At 42.6% G+C, this 20,044-nt stretch overlaps 1 protein-coding gene across 11 annotated transcripts in view; it reads left to right on the top strand.

Annotated features, from left to right (window-relative positions):
• Window positions 1–20,044, top strand: part of WNK2 (WNK lysine deficient protein kinase 2) — a 167,849-nt gene that overhangs the window by 68,971 nt on the left and 78,834 nt on the right. For 10 of the 11 annotated variants that reach the window (XM_075833868.1, XM_075833866.1, XM_075833869.1 and 7 more), the window contains exons 3-5: window positions 14,625–14,797; window positions 15,894–16,114; window positions 17,054–17,211. In XM_075833868.1, the coding sequence (XP_075689983.1) occupies window positions 14,625–14,797; window positions 15,894–16,114; window positions 17,054–17,211 (552 nt within the window). Of the gene's footprint in view, window positions 1–12,097; window positions 12,171–14,624; window positions 14,798–15,893; window positions 16,115–17,053; window positions 17,212–20,044 lie in introns of those variants that run through there. The other variant, XM_075833876.1, reaches the window with a different exon arrangement.

Below are 20,044 nucleotides of genomic sequence, written 5' to 3'. Positions count from 1 at the left end.
TAATACGATGGCATCCTCCCTTTCAAGCATTATTGTGGTACTGGAGAACCAGAGAACATTCTGTGTGCCACTGCACCGGCTCCGTGTACATTACTCTGCTGTGTGCATGAGGCCTAAGATGTCACATATGAGGCTACGTGTAACATCTGTTCGTGGCTGTTCCTTTCTGCAATTTTTGTGTGCTTGGAAGCATTCGATCGCGGGCGTTGGAGCAGGAGCTCAGCTGTCATCAGACAGCAGAGCCCCGGCTCCTGCCTGCATGGGAGACCCGTGCAGGACTTGGACTAGGCTGACGTGAAAAGGCGTCGGCCTAGCCTAAAGCCCATTAGTGACCGACGTAAAAAGGCGTATTAGTGGTCACTAAGGGGTTAAGAAAAAAACCAATACAAATTTATACACTTTTTTTTTTTTTTTGCCTTTATGGTCCTTCTAAATGGAACAAATCCCAGTAGGTATATATCCCAGTATATAGGTAGAGTTTCTGCTGATGTTAAGGAAGAAGAGTGATCTTTAGGGTTGGTTTTGAGATGTGTGATCGTAAATATCTCCAAATTGAGATTTTGTTGGTGTTAGAGGCCTAGTTCCCTTTTGTCTTAACCCTGGAAAGAATATAGCGAACAAGGCGTTGTCTCTCCCCAAGAAAGTAACTATTTTCTAAAACTGGTAGTGATCAACTACTATGTATAGTACATGGTTTTCGTGTCCCAAGAGTACTTTCTATGGCTAGTTCATACACTGATAAAGTAGACTGGCAGATCCTTTACAGTATAGGTGTTCACAGACACAGCTTCTGTGTCGACGCCCGTCGTTAATCAGTCTGCACCTGCTCCTAGGTCTGCTACCACTCAGGCTGGTAGGCTAAGGAGTGGGAGAACCTACCACAGCCTGGCCAGACTGTTCTAGCTCCCACCCTCTGTCTATTTATACCTTCATTTCCTGCTTGTCTTTGCCTGTGATTCTTTCTTGTTTCCTGGCTCTGCTGCTCCTGCTACTACTATTGACCTCTGCTTCATATCGACCCTGGTTTTACGGACTACGCTCCTGCTCTGCATTTGGTACCTCGTACACTCCTGGTTTGACTCGGCTCGTTCACTACTCTTGTTGCTCACGATGTTGCCGTGGGCAACTGCCCCATTTCCCTTAGCTTCTGTGTACCCTTGTCTCTCTCGTGCACATATTGAGCGTAGGGACAGTCGCCCAGTTGGACGCCGTCGCCTAGGACGGGCCGTGCAAGTAGGCAGGGACTGAGTGGCGGGTAGATTACGGCTCACCTGTCTGTCTCCCTACCCCAACATTACATATACTTTGAGTGCTGGGACAAAAGCCAGTCCATATAGATCGTGACATGGATGATTTGTAACCCATAGTATGCAATGCAACCCAGTGTGCCTCCCTTGAGATCACCATTGAGAATTTGGTTTGTGCAGACCTCAATCTGATCGACAATATTTCCCATGCTGGTTTGCCCCATAGCTCTGTAAAATCTGTAACCTAGTAATCCATGTACCAGTTATGGGGACGAGTCCATCTTCTGGTCTGGGTGATGGTGTTATCCAACAATGCCACCAGCCCTTCACTAGTACTGTTGGTGGCACAGCATATTTCCACAGAAGACAATAGTCTATAGATATACTATTGTCCATGGGATTACCTACTAAAATCGAATGTCTATGGACCTTTTTACCATGAACTGTTCTAACGATCCTAATTATATCTAGCCTTTTATTTTTCAATGACCTTTATTAGGCTGACGTACATAATACTATGAGTGATCTGCTACAGGGTAATGAAGATTATTTCTGAAGAATAGGCTGAGAATTGATTGTGGGTGGGTCTCTGTAATACAGCCCTGGGACTTGGTCTAATAGTACTTCGGTTTTGCATTATACAAGGAACCAGGACAAGATCTGCAAGCAAAAGCTAAGAATAAATGTAATTCTATTTGACAAGTTGTCTTTCGCTCAGCTCTTGAATTTCCAAAGAAATTCCAAAGATTTTAGAAATGTATATTAACTATCTACATTAATTTGTTTATCTTAAAGAGGCTCTGTCACCAGATTATAAGTGCCCTATCCCCTACATAATCTGATCGGCGCTGTAATGTAGATAACAGCAGTGGTTTTTATTTAAAAAAAACTATCTTTTTTGAGTAAGTTATGACCTATTTTAGATTTATGCTAATGACTTTCTTAATAGACAACAGGGCGTGTTTTTTTACTTTTTACCAACTGGGCGTTGTACAGAGGAGTGTATGACGCTGACCAATCAGCGTCATACACTTCTCATTATTCCAGCCCAGCTTCTTTCACTGCACAATCACACTGTGCTGTGAATCATGCTGGGCTGGAACAATGAGAAGTGTATGACGCTGATTGGCCACTGATTGTTCAGCGTCATACAAGTGGTTTTGGTTTTTGGTCACCTTGCTTGCCGAAAAATGGAATAAAAAGTGATAAAAAAAATCGCATGTAGCCCAAAACGGTACCAATGGAAATTAGATTGTCCCGCAACAAATAAGCTCCCATTCAGCTCCGGTGGTGAAAAAATAAAAAGTTCCGGCTCCCAGAATATGACGATGCAAAATGTGCAGTGTTCCAAAAGCGGATAGGATTGGGCGCCATTTATAAGTGTGACACTGGCCACATATCTGCGGATTATTATTCATTTACCTCATTATTATACCCTCTTATTATGCCCCTGATGTACTCAGCCCAGCCTACATATGCCCCCACATTATAAACTGAAATACCAGCAAAACGCCAGAGCTACTACCAAGCAAAATCTGCGCTCCAAAAGCCAAATGCCGCTCCCTCCCTTCTGAGCCCTACAGCGTGCCCAAACAGCCGTTTACGTCCACCGATATGGCATCGCCATACCTGGGAGAACCCGGTTAATATTTTGAGGTATTTGTGGCACAAACTGAAAACAACATATAGTGCACTAAAATGACACATCAGTCCAAAATTTAAATTTTCACTCTACACCATCTGCTGCGCATTAAACCCTTCGCGCACCATGACTTAACAGCATGTCGTGGTACGAGGGGTGATATATGGAGCGATGAGCCCACGCCATATGCTGCGGGTGTCAGCTGTGTATTACAGCTGATACCCGGGACTAACGGACAGAAACTGCGATCGCGCTGTTACAGGAGCCTGTAAAAATCACAATATACGGCAATACATTAGTATTGCAGTGTATTCTACCGGTGATCTAACTATTGCTGGTTCAAGTCTCCTTGAGAGACTAATAAAATATATAAAAACAAAACGAAATAGTTATTAGTGGAAAAAATTAAATATTTGTTGGGGTGCTTTTTCTCCTTTATTCCTTAGACATTTTTTAATTTTTACAAGGAATAAAGAAGAAAAATCGCCCCAACAATTTCTCCCGATTACGTAAATACCCCATATGTGGTAATAAAGTGCTGTTTGGACCCACACCAGGGCTCAGAAGAGAAGGAGCACCATTTGGATTTGGGATTTCTGAATTTGATGGAATGGTTTTCAGTGCCGTGTCGCGTTTGCAATGCGCTGGAGGGATGAAAACAGTGGAAACCCCCCAAACGTGACCCCATTTTCAGTTGTTTTGCTGAATTCATTGTAATTGGTCTGTAAAGGTAAAATTCTACTTTTTTTTTTTTTCTGTAAAAACGTAGAAATTTTTTAATTTTTACATGTTTTTACAGAAAAAAAAGTAGATTTTTACCTTTACAGACCAATTACAATGAATTCAGCAAAACTGTGGGGTCAAAATGCTAACTTTACCCCTAGAAAAATTCCTTGAGGGGTGTAGTTTCCAAAATGGGGTCACTTTTGGGGGGTTTCCACTGTTTTCATCCCTCCAGCGTATTGCAAACGCGACACGGCACTGAAAACTATTCCATCAAATTCAGAAATCCCAAATCCAAATGGTGCTCCTTCTCTTCTGAGCCCTGCTGTGGGTCCAAACAGTAGTTTATTACCACATATGGGGTATTGCCATAATCGGAAGAAATTGCTTTACATAGGTTGGTTTTTTTTCTACTTTATATCTTGTAAAAATTACAAATTTCTATGTTTTTTCACAAAAGTAGATTTTAATTTTCACAGACTAATTCAAATAAATTCAGCAAAACTGTGGGGTCAAAATTCTAACTTTGCACCCCTCAAAGAATTTATCTAGGGGTAGTTTCCAAAATGGGTTCACTTTGGGGGTCTTTACGGTTTTAGTACCACAAGACCTATTGAAACCTGACATGGTGCCTAAAATATATTCTAAAAAAACGAGGCCCCAAAATCCACTAGGTGCTCCTTTGCTTCTGAGGCCGGTGTTTCAGTCCATTATCACACTAGGGCCACATGTGGGATATTTCTAAAAACTGCAGAATCTGGGCAATAAATATTGAATTGCATTTCTTGGGTAAAACCTTCTGTGGTACAGAATTTTTTTTATTACAAATGAATTTTCGAAAAAAAAAAAAAAAGACATTTGTAAATTTCACCTCTACGTTGCTTTCATTCCTGTGAAACGCCTAAAGGGTTAAAACACTTTCTGAATGCTGTTTTGAATACTTTGAGGGGTGCAGTTTTCAAAATGGTGTGATTTATGGGGACTTTCTAATATATAAGGCCATCAAAGCCACTTCAGAACTGAACTAGTCCCTGAAAAAATAGGCTTTTGAAATTTTCTTGAAAATATGAGAAATTGCTGCTAAAATTCTAAGCCTTGTAACGTCCTAGAAAAATAAAAATGTTCAAAACACGATGCAAACATAAAGTAGACCTATGGGAAATATAAACTAGTAAGTATTTTGTGTGGTATTACTATCTGTTTTACAAGTAGATACATTTAAATTTAGAAAAATGCACATTTTTGCGTTTTTTCTCTAAATATTGGTGTTTTTTACAAATAAATATTGAATTTATCGACCAAATTTTTTCCCTAACATAAAGTACTATGTGTTACGAGAAAACAATCTCCAAATCACTTGGATAGGTAATAGCATTCCGGAGTTATTACCACATAAAGTGACACATGTCAGATTTGAAAAATCTGCTTCGTCCTGAAGGCCAAAACAGGCTCAGTCCCGAAGGGGTTAAACACCTGAATTCAATATTCTTGTCCATATAGTGTGTCCATAGGTGACTACGGAGGCTTTTATATGCATTGTTGCAATATGGTGGAGCCATCCCAATGGATGAGGGTCATGTAAATAATAATTAAGTCTGCTCTCCAGGGCAACATTTTCAGCATTGTGTGCTATTGATGTCAAACTCCCTTTTTAATTCATTAGTATGACTATAAGAATGAACAAACATGCTTGGTAGAAACTTACCCACACACATACAGGACTATCCGTCCAATTGACACCCTAATAAGATATTCCTACAAGTGTGTTTTTACAGCAGCTCTCTTCCTACTCATTACGCCTTATACCAGTGACTATATAACTATATTCATTCATCTTTGTCCCCCTCTGTGGATAACAACCTAGTTCTCAATCATTATTTCAGATGCAGTCTTGCAAACACATTGCACTGGTATCGTGTTGAATAAAACCCAGCTTCTTTTAAGTAGATCACTGCTATTGTGTAACCATCTAGCTCTTTCATGGATATGAAAAGTTTATATATATTTTGTAGGTCATCACGGTGTGCTGAAGTCTAGTGCGCTATTGATTCCGTCCAAAACAGAACCCTGTCCCTACGGTGACAAGCGGAAACAAGTTAGGAAAGTTTCCGTCGCCTTTCACATCAATGGTGATGCAAATGGAAGCTAAAGTTTGTTTGCCTTTCCGTTGAGGGGTTCCACTGACGGAAACCTCAGATGGAACCCCTCAACCGAAAGACAACGCGGATGTGAACAGGCCCTACGCCCAGTCTGACCTGGCGTATGTCCAAACAATGTAAACTATGCAGCGGCACTCTGGTCCGTAAGTGGGCTCCCCCTTCCCTTAGTTTATGCAATGTACAGGTGTCCCATACATGGCACAGCAAGGCTTTTTTGGTGCTCCCGAGGCTTTCCCTACTATGTACAAACTTGATTACATGCAGTGTTGCTCGGTTTAACAAGCCTTCTCATTCTATATTCTGGAGAACCCCTTTAAAGGGAACCTGTCACCAGCTTTTATCTATTAAAACAGCAGTACCTGGTAGAAGTGGGTGAAAATTTTTTTATGTAACCTATAATCTTCTAAGTCGGATCTGTACCCTTAGTATTCAGGTTTTTTTAGTGTTCCTGCTGGATTATTACCATAAAAGGCCCAAATTGTTTGCAGATTGTTATTTACGGTCAGAGGAGGAGTTTAGGAGAGGGGATAACGTCAATGATCTTTTGACAGCAGTGGCCAGCGAGGGGTGAGGAGAGTTCAATTGGTGAAATGCTGGTGACCGGTTCCCTTTAAACTAGTGGCTGCCAAGAACTGTTTAGGGGACTGTATAATGTGCCTGGTATTCAGCAGAAAATGGCAGATGGGAGCCCAAGGGAGAGTATTTATAAATCAGAATAATTTCAATCCTTTCTTCAAAAATATGCAGACTAAATAAAAAAAAAAAAAAGTTAAATGGTTTCGCTCCGTAATAATAGTTTATTTTATTTTTTTAAAGGGTTTTCGTGTGTGTAGTACTTTAGAGGTTGTACCAGAAGCGACAATTCACAGGTGATAACATCCCCACTGATAGCGAACGGTCAGCATGCGCCCGCCGCTTCATTTAGTTTCTATGGGACTGACTGAAACAGCCGAATGATGCACTCTGTTTCTGTCATTCTCATAGACTCTTCAATGAGCGCACTGAGGAGGAACAGGGTTCGGGACCCATGTTCTCATGATCGCTAGGGCTTCCAGCAATCAGATCACCTATCCTTTGCTTTGATTCCGGTAATACACCTTTAACTCCTTAACCAAACCTTTCCCCTCATAATGAGCATGGTCTAAAGTCCCTCATATATTCTCATTGTGGTTCCGTTAAGTTATATACATTTTATTTATTGAGGTTTTTTTGTTTTTAAGAGCACCGCTGGCTACGGACCATTTTGAAGCTTTCGAAGAGACCTTTTGCTTGTTTTCCACTTGTGTGTTCCCTAGAGGAAACAGTGTCTCTTTAATTTGCTGGCGAAATCTACACACATTTGTCCATTGGGGCCTCTTTGCTTGAACAATCTGGATTAAATGAATATATCACTTTGTAACCTCTGATTTAGCAGATACTGTGATCCTAGGAAAATGTTCAACTTCTAACCATACCGTTATTTTGCACACTGCAAGAATGACTAAGCTTTTCCTATTATAGAATAATATTAAAGGCTGTCAATTTTACTGTATTTATTCCTGAATTTGGGGAGACTGGATATCAAACCTCTTCCACCTACTGCAGCTTTGAGAATCCAGGAATCCATAATGTTAGGTGGATGCTCCCCACACATTCTGCCATTCACGCTTAAACGCCATAGTCTTACACTCCTTTTTAAAATACAATTTCTATCATGGTAGTTGCCAGTGTTTAGTATATTTGCCTCTTCCCCACTACTGGATTATAGGATTTTCTATTACAAAAAAATGTCCATAATATTGGGAAAATATTGAGGAGTGTGTTAGAGGGGTTCTCCAGGAATAAATTGTGAAGGGTCCTCATACCTACAGAGTGCACCACACTCTGATTTCTGCAGCTCGGTGGGGGTCTTGGTGAGAAGTTATCACCAAAAGAATCCAAAATGGCAAATCCGCCTGGTTATGTAGCAACATATTTCTGTAGCACCAGATACATCTGCCGTTCAGGAGTTTGGCCATTTCGTGTTTTTGCTTTTGAATAACGGCAGGGGAAGAAAAAGATTTTGCTTCAAAACAATTTTTAACAACAAATGACAAGGACTGATATTTACTGGTGAATTTTTAATTTCTAGGTTGAGATGCTTTGGTAAATATAGGACTACATAGTTATGGTTATTTTAAGGTTATCTCAAAAGTATAAAGCCTGCAGAATTGGATTAAAATCTATAGACCGCCTAAGGCAAAACATAGTGCCATCCCCACTCCCGCTTTTCTTGGAAGGTGGGGAAAGGAAAAATATCTCTGGCTACAAATAAATGAACATTGCATTATTGAATGCTACCATTGCTTCAAGAAAACCTTTTCTAGAAATTTATTTTTATATTCATGTAGGTTTATAAGATTTTTCTAATACATTGCTTAAATTGTTTCAGCTTTGCGCTGCAGCTTCTATGTATCCACTATACATAGAAGCTGCATAAACCCACTGTAAACCTAATCCATCAATCAGATGGACTAAGCTTGGTCGACACTGGCTCTTGTTTCTCTGACACAATCTAACCCTAATACGGATCATATCTGAGTAGATCAACTAAGATTTGATTGGCATTAGGGTGCACTCACACGCGGCATATTTGCTTTGTATTCACAGTGTAAAAATACGCTCCTGACCACTTTGCAATGTATGCCTATGGGAAAAGTATTCCACAAGTCAGACAGATTTCACTACAGATGTAGCCAAGTTTATCTGGACTCTGGTAACTTTCTGCAGCGTGATATCACTCAACAAAAGCCATTGAAAAGTCAAGTTAAAGTTTCTTGACACTGATGTGTGAAGAATCTAGATAAAGATGGCTACATCTATCCCGAGTTGCGGAATATTTTTCCCATGGGCATGAATTGGTTTTACACTGTGGAAATACAAAGCAAATACGCCACGTGTGAGTTCACCCTAACGGTATGTGCACACGATACCTGCAATTACGTCTGAAATTACGGAGATGTTTTCAGGAGAGTTTCCGGTCTTTTACGGACGTAATTTGGAGCTCTTCTTCATTGGAGTCAATGAAAAACTGCTCCAATTACGTCCCAAGAAGTGTCCTGCATTTCTTTTGACGAGGCTTTAATTTTACGCGCCGTCTTTTGACAGCGACGCGTAAAATGACAAGTCGTCGGCACAGTACATCGTAAAGCCCATTGAAAGTAATGGGCAGATGTTTGCCGACGTATTGGAGCCGTTTTTTCAGACGTAATTCGAGGCGTAAAACTCCATTACGTCTGAAAATGGGTCGTGTGAACGCAGCCTTAGGGTTAGACTTGGCTGCACATTGGACAGAAGTTTATAGTTGACTCGAACCTCTGTGCTACACAATGCCATTATTATACATACTAGAATACCATACATGCCAACTGTTGCAGTCCAAAAAAATGCTTTAAGTTAAATATGGTCACACAATGTTAACCTCTCATTTGAAATGCGATGCAAGATGGAAAGTTGCACCACTCGCATATCTTTTGCATATTGCAGTGTACAGCTTAACCCAGTTGACGTTCACTCAGATGTTTTGTTTTTGGATCTTAATGGTAAATTTCATCAGTGTGTGATGAAGTGCTATGGGCGGGTATTGATTTTTGCTTTAAGTATTCTGTAAGAATCCCCTGAACAGTAATTACTTTAGGGGTAGTGTGCATTAGCTCAGCTGCCTCGTAACTGCTTGCTTTCTTATACTGCAGAGGTCATATTGGTGAGGTCCAGGGCCGCCATCAGGAATTTCAGGGCCCCCTACAGCTAAATTTTTGGGGCCCCCCTACCGTGGCACTGCCTGTTAACGGTACTCCGTCCAGTACTATATCATGGTACCCAGGGCCGCCATCAGGGGGGGTATTAGGGGTACTGATGTGAGAGGCCCGGCCAAACCTAATTGAAAGGGGCGACTTGCCTTTGGTAGAAAAAAAACAGGCCCCTGCAATGGGGCCCGTTTTTTTCACCAAAAGAATGTCATGAGCTGCGGGCCCCCCTTTCAATTAGGTTTGGCCGGGCCTCTCACATCAGTACCCCTAATACCCCCCCTGATGGCGGCCCTGGGTAGCATGGGGGCCGTCAAACACCGCCGCCCGTGCGACCGATCACGCGCACCCGCAAACTCCCGCGCATGCGCACCGGCGACCGCCTGGAACCGCGCACCGAATTTTGAGGCAGATTTTGACCTGCCCACACGATCTTGCCGCGTTTTTTGCCTGCGGCGATTGAGGACAGCAGACAGAAAACGCAGCGAAAAATGCATTTTCTGCCTCCCATTGATTTCGATGGCAGGTCAGAGGCGGAACCGCGGCAAGAAAGGACGTGCTGCTTTTTCTTTTTTCAGATTTCAGATTTCAGATTAAATCAATGGGAGGCGGTTTTGGAAGTTGTTTGGTGCTGATTCTGACGCAGTGTCCGAGTCAATATCAAGGCCCAAAAACTCTGTGAACTGGGCCTTATTGTTAGGGCTTATTCAGACGAACGTGTAATACATCCGTGCAACGTGCGTGATTTTCACGCGCCTCGCACGGACCTATGTTACTCTATGGGGCCATGCAGACTGTCAGTGATTTTCACGCAGCGTGTGTCCGTGTGTCCGCTGCGTAAAACTCACGACATGTCCGATATTTGTGCATTGTTCGCGCATCACGCACCCATTGAAGTCAATGGGTGCGTGAAAATCACGCCCAGCACTTCCGCAGCAGTATAAACTATAACAGAAAAGCACCACGTGCTACAAACAGAGTGTCGTAATGATGGCGGCTGCGAGAAAATCACGCAGCCACGCATCATACGCTGCTGACACACGGAGCGGTTATGGACCTTTTGCAAGCGCAAAACGCCACGTTTTTGCGCGCGCAAAAAGCACACGCTTGTGTGAATCCGGCCTTAGGGTAGGAACACACTATGCATGAACGCTGCAGATTTTATGCAACACATTTTATTGTGGATAATCCGCAGCGTATCACAGTCGCAGCAGAGTGGGTCAGATATGAACAAATCTCATCCACACGCTGCAAAAATAATGGACCTGCCGTGTGGCTTTTGGCTTTTTAAGCCGCAGCATGTCAATTTATTCTGTGGAATCGCTGCTCCTCTGTTGCGGAAATGCTGCGGTTCTGCCGCAAAAATCACACATGAGAAAAAAAAAAAGGCACTTTTTACAATTTATAAAAAAGTTTAGACTTGCCCCGGCCGTAGTCCTGCTGACGCGATCCTCTATTCTTAGCGCAGCTCGGCCTCCTGTCATGACGTTTCATCCCATGTGACTGCTGCAGGTCACATGGTCTACAGCGTCATCCCAGGAGGCGGGGCTACGTTCAGAAGAGAGAGATGCGTCACCTAAACTACGGCCAGGGCAAGTCTAAACTTTTTTTCCCTGCAGGATTCCCGCAGCGGACATGCCTCACCAAACCTGCGCCACTATTTGGTGCGGTTTTGCTGGCAGAATTCCCTGCGGCTACCGGGGCGGATAAGCTGTGTAGTTTTACTCAGCATATCCGCCTAGTGTGTCCCTTATGATGTCGCTCCTGGAGCTGCTGCCGGTCTCTAAATAGGCAGTTGGTCCAGTAGAATTTGGAATTATTTTTTTTTGTGAACCAGCTTAAAAAAATACAAAACTTTTGTGTTAGGGCCTGTTCACATCACCGTTCGCTTCCGCTCCGGGGTTCCGTCTGAGGTTTCCGTCGGGTGAACCCCGCAACTGAAAGTGAAAGTGACAGCACAGCTTCCGTTTCAGTCACCATTGATCTCAATGGTGACGGAAACATCGCTAATGGTTTCCGTTCGTCACCATTCCGGCTGGTTTTCGGACGGAATCAATAGCGTAGTCGACTGCGCTAATGGTGATGGAAACGGAAGCTGTTCTGTCACTTTCACTTTCCGTTGCGGGGTTCACCCGACAGAAACCTCAGACGGAACCCCGGAGCGGAAGCGAACGGTGATGTGAAGAGGCCCTAACACAAAAGTTTTGTATTGGTTTAAGCTGGTTCACAAAAAAAAATAATTCCAAATTCTACTGAACCAACTGCCTATTTAGAGAGCGGCAGCAGCTCCAGGAGCGACATCATAAGGGACAGACTAGGCGGATATGCTGAGTAAAACTACACAGCTTATCCGCCCCGGTAGCCGCAGGGAATTCTGCCAGCAAAACCGCACCAAATAGTGGCGCAGGTTTCGGGAGGCGTGTCCGCTGCGGGAATCCTGCAGGGAAAAAAAAGTTTAGACTTGCCCCGGCCGTAGTTTAGGCGACGCATCTCTCTCTTCTGAACGTAGCCCCGCCTCCTGGGATGACGCTGTAGTCCATGTGACCGCTGCAGCAGTCACATGGGATGAAACGTCATGACAGGAGGCCGGGCTGCGCTAAGAATAGAGGATCGCGTCACCAGGACTACGGCCGGGGTAAGTCTAAACTTTTTATCAATTTAAAAAAGTACCTTTTTTTTTTCTCATTTGTGATTTTTGCGGCAGAACCGCAGCATTTCCGCAACAGAGGAGCAGCGATTCTGCAGAATAAATTGACACGCTGCGGCTTAAAAAGCCAAAAGCCACACTGCAGGTCCATTATTTTTGCAGCGTGTGGATAAGATTTGTTCACATCTCATCCACTCTGCTGCGACTGTAATACGCTGCGGATTTTCCACAATAAAATGTGTTGCATAAAATCTGCAGTGTTCATGCCTAGTGTGTTCCTACCCTAAGGCCGGATTCACACGAGCATGTGCTTTTTGCACGCGCAAAAAACGTGGCGTTTTGCGCTTGCAAAAGGTCCATAACAGCTCCGTGTGGCAGCAGCGTATGATGCGTGGCTGCGTGATTTTCGCGCAGCCGCCATCATTATGACACTCTGTTTGTATGTTTGTAGCACGTGGTGCTTTTCTGTTTTCATTCATAGTTTATACTGCTGCGGAAGTGCTGGGCGTGATTTTCACGCACCCATTGACTTCAATGGGTGCGTGATGCGCCAACAATGCACAAATATAGGACATGTCGTGAGTTTTACGCAACGGACACACGCTGCGTGAAAATCACTGACAGTCCGCACGGCCCCATAGAGTAACATAGGTCCGTGCGAGGCGCGTGAAAATCACGCACGTTGCACGGATGTATTACACGTTCGTCTGAATAAGCCCTAACAATAAGGCCCAGTTCACAGAGTTTTTGGGCCTTGATATTGACTCGGACACTGCGTCAGAATCAGCACCAAAAAACTTCCAAAACCGCCTCCCATTGATTTAATCTGAAATCAATGGGAGCCAGTCGCGGAAAAAAGAAAAAGCAGCACGTCCTTTCTTGCGGCGGTTCCGCCTCTGACCTCCCATCGAAATCAATGGGAGGCAGAAAATGCATTTTTCGCTGCGTTTTTTGTCTGCTGTCCTCAATCGCCGCGAGCAAAAAACGCAGCAAAAAAACGCGGCAAGATAGTGTGGGCAGGTCAAAATCTGCCTCAAAATTCTTTAAGGAATTTTGAGGCAGATTTTTTTTTGCCTGCAAAATACTGTGTGAACAGGGCCATACATAAACAGCACTTTGAGATAATTTACTCACCGTGTCAGAAGAGCTGCTCCCACTCAAGTCCTCTTCCGGCGATGTCTTCCAGGCGAGGTCTTCGGTCCAGACGTCCAGTCCTTCACCTCCAGCCAGGCTCCAGGTAAGTTTTGTCCATGTGTGTCCGCGGCTGCGCGCGCTTCGTTCGCGGGTGCGCGCGCGGCCGATCGCGGGTGCGCGCGCGGGCGGTCTCCAGTGCGGGCGTTCGTGGGTGCGCGCGCGATCGGGTGCGCGCGCGCGGGCGGACTGTTTCACGGCCCCCCATGACGAGGGGAGGGGGCCCGCAGCAGCAGCTCACGACATTCTTTTGGTGAAAAAAACGGGCCCCATTACAGGGGCCCGTTTTTTCCTACCAAAAGAATGTTGCGGCAGTTGCCGGGCCCCCCTTTCAGTTAGGTTTGGCCGGGCCCCTCACACCACTACCCCTAATACCCCCCTGATGGCGGCCCTGGTGAGGTCACAGCTTTTTTTGAAGCTTTCATAGCACTTGTACCTGTCACACTGGCTATTAAACTGCTTTGAATATGTATTTGGAGCCTAAATGTATAGGGTTTTCGGAGATTTTTCAAATTTTGACAATTACAAAACCCTAGATCTTCTTTACAGATTATGTAAAAATTCACTTCCTCACACTAGTCTCTGGACCATTGCTGTTGATCTTTTTATTGATGGCTTCTGAGTGGTGGACTAAGGAAGGAAGGAAAGGGATTGTAGGGTGACTGTACCTCCACCAGAAGAAGAAAATCTATGTTGGGATGGATAGACATCGGTTAGACAACTGAGAACATTGGGTAGCCAGGTTGGGGGAGATGAGAAACTAAGAAGAATGAAGGGAAAAGGACCTGTGGGGTCATATAAAGTATTGTGCAGAGGCAAAGCTTAAAGCCCCTTTACCCAAGCACCCAGCCATCACTTGCCATTGATATTGGTGTAGTCCTCTTTGGGCCACCAGGGCCCAGGTGAAACGGCAATGTCTTTCCTACCAATGGTATTTGCTGCAGGATGAGCAAACAAAATCTTTTTATTGTATTTTTTTTTTCCCATTTGGATACCTTTTTTAATTCATCTCTGAAAGTTTTCGGAAACCTTTTTACTTGTGTATTTTGTCATCAGCATTTGTCTTTTGTGAAGCTATTTGAATCTTGGCAACCTACATACCTTAGAGTCTTTTACTATAATATTTTGTGTATAAAAATTAAATAAAATGTTTTTTTTTCATGGTTAATGTACATTATTTCCTTGTTTTAATGTAATACCTGCAGTGTACAATACATAACATAGTTCATACAATATCTGTTTTGTCTTTAGGATCGTAAACTAACAAAGCTTGAGAGACAGCGGTTTAAAGAAGAGGCGGAAATGCTGAAAGGTTTACAACACCCAAACATTGTTCGGTTTTACGACTTCTGGGAATCCTGTCTAAAGGGAAAAAAGTGTATTGTTCTGGTTACCGAACTCATGACATCAGGGACACTGAAGACGTGAGTGAGCTTGCTGCAAAAAGTTATGGAATGATAAAAATGACTGAAGTATGACACACGAAGCTAAGCTCTATGGTAAAGTAAGACCAGGTCTTCAAAGGCCCCATAGCAATAGACCCAGTTATAATTGTGTAATGACAAGGTTTCCAACCAGAAATGGATACCGGCCCTAGCTACGCTTGCCTTTTGCGTTAAGGTCCCTCAATGCTAGTGGGCCCAAAGTAGTTGCATGGTATGTTATGAACAGGGCGGCCTCCTGTTAGCTAAAACTGATGGCCACCTACTGTTCTGCATGTTTTAAAGGGGTAAATTGATCCAGAGCTTCGTTCGGCTGATCACTGAGTCCGGCTTCTGAAACTGAAGTTGCAGCGAGACCTACATTACAAAGGAATTGCTATCCATGTAATAGGTTAAGAGGGTCCTTAATAGGGTATATTGACAGTGGTGGTCTTGATGGGACAACACCTTTTTAAATACTTGTGACACGAAGTGATAAAAAAATGGCTTCTCCATTAGACCTATCCCTGTTGCACAAACATCTATTTATTTATTTTTTTGTCCGGATATAAATGTTTGAAGTGCTTTTTTTTAAAATGCAGCGTTTAGTTAGAAGCTAAGAAGAATTAATAAAACCTTGACTTTGCTGATCATTAAGTTTCGTGGCAGGGAGAAGATCTGTGTGACGTCCCTACAGAAGAACATACTGTGGAAGTAGATGGGTTCCTGGGAGATTTTCTCTACTTTTAAATTAATAATAAAAAAAACAAAAATGTATAAAGGTTGTAGATTTGTTCAATATTGGTTAATGTTCATGTTAAATCCTGCATCTTCAAATTTCTGACTACAATTTAAGTCTTTCCAAATGAGTCCTATTTAACTCTTGTATACTCCCAGCCAGCGTTGGGCAAAACTGGGCGGATGCCGTGGCCCGCAATAGGGATCTGGGTAAATCTTTTCTAGGCTTGACAAGCCAAGGGGCGGGGGGTAGACGGGGCGCAATGCTACTGTTTCCTAAGGGCCCAGATACGCCTGGAGCCGACCCTTGACTCCATTAAGTTCTGATCTGACTGTCCTTTTTATTATCTTTTCACTTCAGATACTTGAAGAGATTTAAGGTGATGAAACCAAAGGTCTTGCGCAGTTGGTGTCGGCAGATACTGAAAGGATTGCACTTTCTTCATACGCGGGCACCACCAATCATCCATCGGGACTTAAAATGTGACAACATCTTCATTACAGGGCCAACTGGTTCTGTGAAAATTGGAGATCTTGGGCTGGCTACTCTGAAACGAGCTTCTTTTGCTAAAAGTGTAATAGGTAATGCTGCTTTTAAAATCTTAAATGTTGTAAAAATATTGGTTGATATCAATAGATATGAGAAATTATTTCATTGGGGACTTTTAGGTTGAAAAAGCAGATGATTAAAGAATTTACATTTTGCAAGCGACTCAAAATTGTGTTATGAAGGGAAGTAGGAAGATGACCACTCAACTCTTTGTTTTTCTGTCAATTCATATTTGGCTACTTGTAAACTTAACATCCAACAGCAAGCTCCAATACTTATGACTTGGGTCCACACTGCATTTCAATCAAAAGTGAATAGGGGTAAAAGATGGATGATTATGATGTTCACAAAGGATACATCATGGGTCCTGTAAAAATGGAAGTCCTGATGCCAACTTGGATCAGAGCCTAAGTGATGACTTTTCTATAGTCCGTTCTGGGCAGCTAAGGATTTAAACTGTTTATTTACAGGGTGCCATGAACTTTATAGACTGTACAATCAAGATTTATTTGTACAAACATAATGTGAAGGTGTAGCAAATACAAGACCTAGCTGGAGTAAGAAAAAGATTGGTTTGGCATCTTAAACAAAAGCCAAATTGGGGCCCAATCCAGGGCGTAGCTAAAGGCTCATTGGCCCTGGTGCAGAAGTTGTTCTTGGGGGGGCCCCCCCTCCAAGTAACTCTGTTGAGCACGTTACATATCAGCTGCTGTGCCTGCGGACCTAGTAGTTACGCACCTGCCTTGGTTGTGGGTCGGGTCACAACCAGAGGGGTTATCACTTCCCTTTCACCACACAGCAGTTCTATCCTGGAAGTAGAAACACCAAAACTGGAATATTATTGAATGCGGACTGTATTTATGTATACATTTTGGCGGAAATACCCTTTTTTATAGTTTTGCTTATGATTCCCTTACCGGTAATTTTTCCTTTCCCTATAAAGACTGACCTTGTGATGTGTATATTTACAGGGACTCCTGAATTTATGGCACCTGAAATGTATGAAGAACATTATGATGAATCTGTGGATGTTTATGCTTTTGGAATGTGCATGTTAGAAATGGCTACCTCAGAATATCCATACTCCGAATGCCAGAATGCTGCTCAGATATACCGGAAAGTGACCAGTGTAAGTAACCCTTCATAATATATAGTTGCAGTTAGATGGAAGGGCTTCTTTTAAAGTACTTCAAGCTAGTGTTTGAGCGTTTTTTCTTTCTGGACACTAGTGCCAATTCATGTTTACAGATGGGGTTTCTGAAGGAATCGGGTGATCCTGTAATATCATTGAGCATGTTTGTTTAACTCTCAATGAATGGCCTACCAAGCAATTTTTTCAGTTTTTTTTCATAATTTTTTTTTTTATCCCCTCAACGTAGCTGTTTAAGGGTTTGTTTTTGCAGGAGGAGTTGTATTTTTCAATAGCACCATTTTGAGGTAGATTTAGTTTGATTATAAAAAAAAAATTGTGAGAGGGGGAACCACAATTCTGTTTTTTTTTTTTTTTCCGATTCTATGTGTTGATACGACTATGGCAATACCAAATATGTGTGTTTGTCTTGTGTCTTGTGTTTTTTAGGTTTTCCTTTTTTTTTGCACAATAAAAGCACTTTTAAAAGAAAATACTTTGTTTTTGCATAGTATCTTTCCAAAAGTCATACATTTTTTTTTGGGGGGTTCATGGGACTTTTTGATTTAACTTCTATATTACCATTTTTTTTTCCCCCATAAAATTGAATGTGCAGTTTTTAAAAAAATAAATAAATTGATTTCACACTAGGGGACTTTACAATGCGATGCTTTGATCGCTTATGTAATACTTTGGTATACTTAGTACACTAAAACATTACTGCCGGTCCGTGTCAAACTGATAGGAAATCTATTAGGCCATGCCTATGCAAGGCCTGGGGGCCTTTACTTGTCGTCAGACAGCCGAGCACCTGCTCCTCCCAGCACAGGATACCTGTTCTGGGCTTATTCCGATGCGCCATGAAAAGGTGTATTGGCTGTCACTAAGGGGTATACACGGTTATTCCGAATGCAGGGTTTAGAACTCCAAGAACTCTGTCATGCACCGCCCCCACAGGCCTGCACTAAGCATAGCCTATTGTATCAAATTTGCATGAAGTGTTTCTTTAAGTGGTTTCTTTAAACCATTTGCACCGGATCCATCACCACTGAAATAAATGGTGATGGAAACGGAAACCTATGGTTTCCATTTGTTGGTCAGGGTCCGGTTCTGACGGAAAGCTCAGACGGAACGTCAGAATGGGACCCTGACGCAGATGTGAACGAAGCCTAAGAGATGAGATTATTTGATTCATAGTCCAATATATTCGCTGCATTATTTGATAGTTATGTGAAAGCGGACCCCCATGCAGCCCGTGTGATAGAAGTTCCTCTCATGCACTTAAGAAGGGTCACAGATGTGTCAAATCTTCCTCTCTTGGGTGAGGGGTTAAGATGGTGTGTCTTACCCTTGATAATCTTTTCCTGGTCTGCAGAGTCACTGATAATGGATTTGACCATATGCTGCCTGCCTTTTAGTCCTTATTCTTAGTTGGTAATGGTTCCCCTGGGAAGAAAATGGGGCTCCAGCAGTTGTTACCTTATGTCCCTTCTATCATGCGTACAATGTGCCTCATCTGTCAAGTTATTCTTGCATAGCTGCTATCTGGTTCTGTACATACGAAAATTTTTACTGTGAGATTATGATATTGTCTGCTAGATTGAGATATTCCAGTCTTTTTCGAGAACTCTCATTAATCACTAGAAACTTATGGTGTGCGTTCCTTCCTACTCCAGCTAATAACATTCAACTGTTGGACAAATAGAGATCAATCTGCAAATGATCAGACGCGCTGGTGTCTGAGCCGCGTGCTGATCAAGGTCAATTTGCAGGTTGTTGAAGCATGAAGAGTTTCCATTGCTGATGTACGGGACTTTCCATTGAGTTGCTGGCAATTGGCACTAGAGTCAAAAGGGAATTAAAGATATAGCTGAAATAACGTGATTTATTTATTACAATTGGTGTTTAATCACCCACTTGTATAGAATCTGGGAAAGTCGGCATTTCCTAACATGTATTTTACTGTATCTTTTAAGAAGATATTGGTTATTTATTCAGCCAGTTGTGCCGGATTGTCTGTTTCATGTTGTACAGTATGTGACCTTAATATAGCAAGCACATTATTTTATATATGTAGGGCTACCTCAATGGGAAAGCAAATAAATTGGGTACTATTTAAAGCGGCTCTGTCACCACATTAGAAGTGCCCTATTGTCCACATAATGTGATCGGCGCTGTAATGTAGATTACAGCAGTGGTTTTAATTTAGAAAAACTATCAATTTTGATGGAGTTATGACTTATTTTAGATTTATGCTAATGTCTGTCTTAATAGACAACTGGGCGTGTTTTTACTTTTTGACTAAGTGGGAGTTGTGGAGAGAAGTGTATGACACTGACCAATCAGCATCATACACTTCTCTCCATTCATTTACTCAGCACATAGTGATCTTGCTAGATCATGATGTGCAGTCACATACTCACACATTAACGTTACTGTAGTGTCTTGACAGTGACTAGACATCGCTTCCAGCCAGGACACGATGTCTATTCACAATCCCGACCCTTCGGTAACGTTTGTGTGGGACTTAGAGCACGGAAAGCGTGATCTCGCGTGATCTAAAAATTTAAACCCCACAAGTTTTACCATTCGTATTACTAAATTGATAACCTATCGGGTAATATTTATTTTTCATTATCGGTATATGATCTGTATGAGAATGGGTTTCTTGTAAACCGAGAACCTGGGTTTTAAGTTTTGAGCGGAATACAAGATCTGCGACTTCTTCTCCGGAACATTAAATCCCTTCACATTTGGGGATACAGGAGTAAAATCAAGCATTATCCAAGAACGTGATGGCTTCAATGATACTGCTAACCATAAGGTCACACCT

The sequence above is a fragment of the Rhinoderma darwinii genome, chromosome 7 (genome assembly GCF_050947455.1).
Source record: "Rhinoderma darwinii isolate aRhiDar2 chromosome 7, aRhiDar2.hap1, whole genome shotgun sequence".
Lineage (NCBI taxonomy): Eukaryota > Metazoa > Chordata > Amphibia > Anura > Rhinodermatidae > Rhinoderma > Rhinoderma darwinii.
Note: the sequence above shows the minus strand (reverse complement) of the source record. Positions and strands in the feature narration are given on the sequence as shown.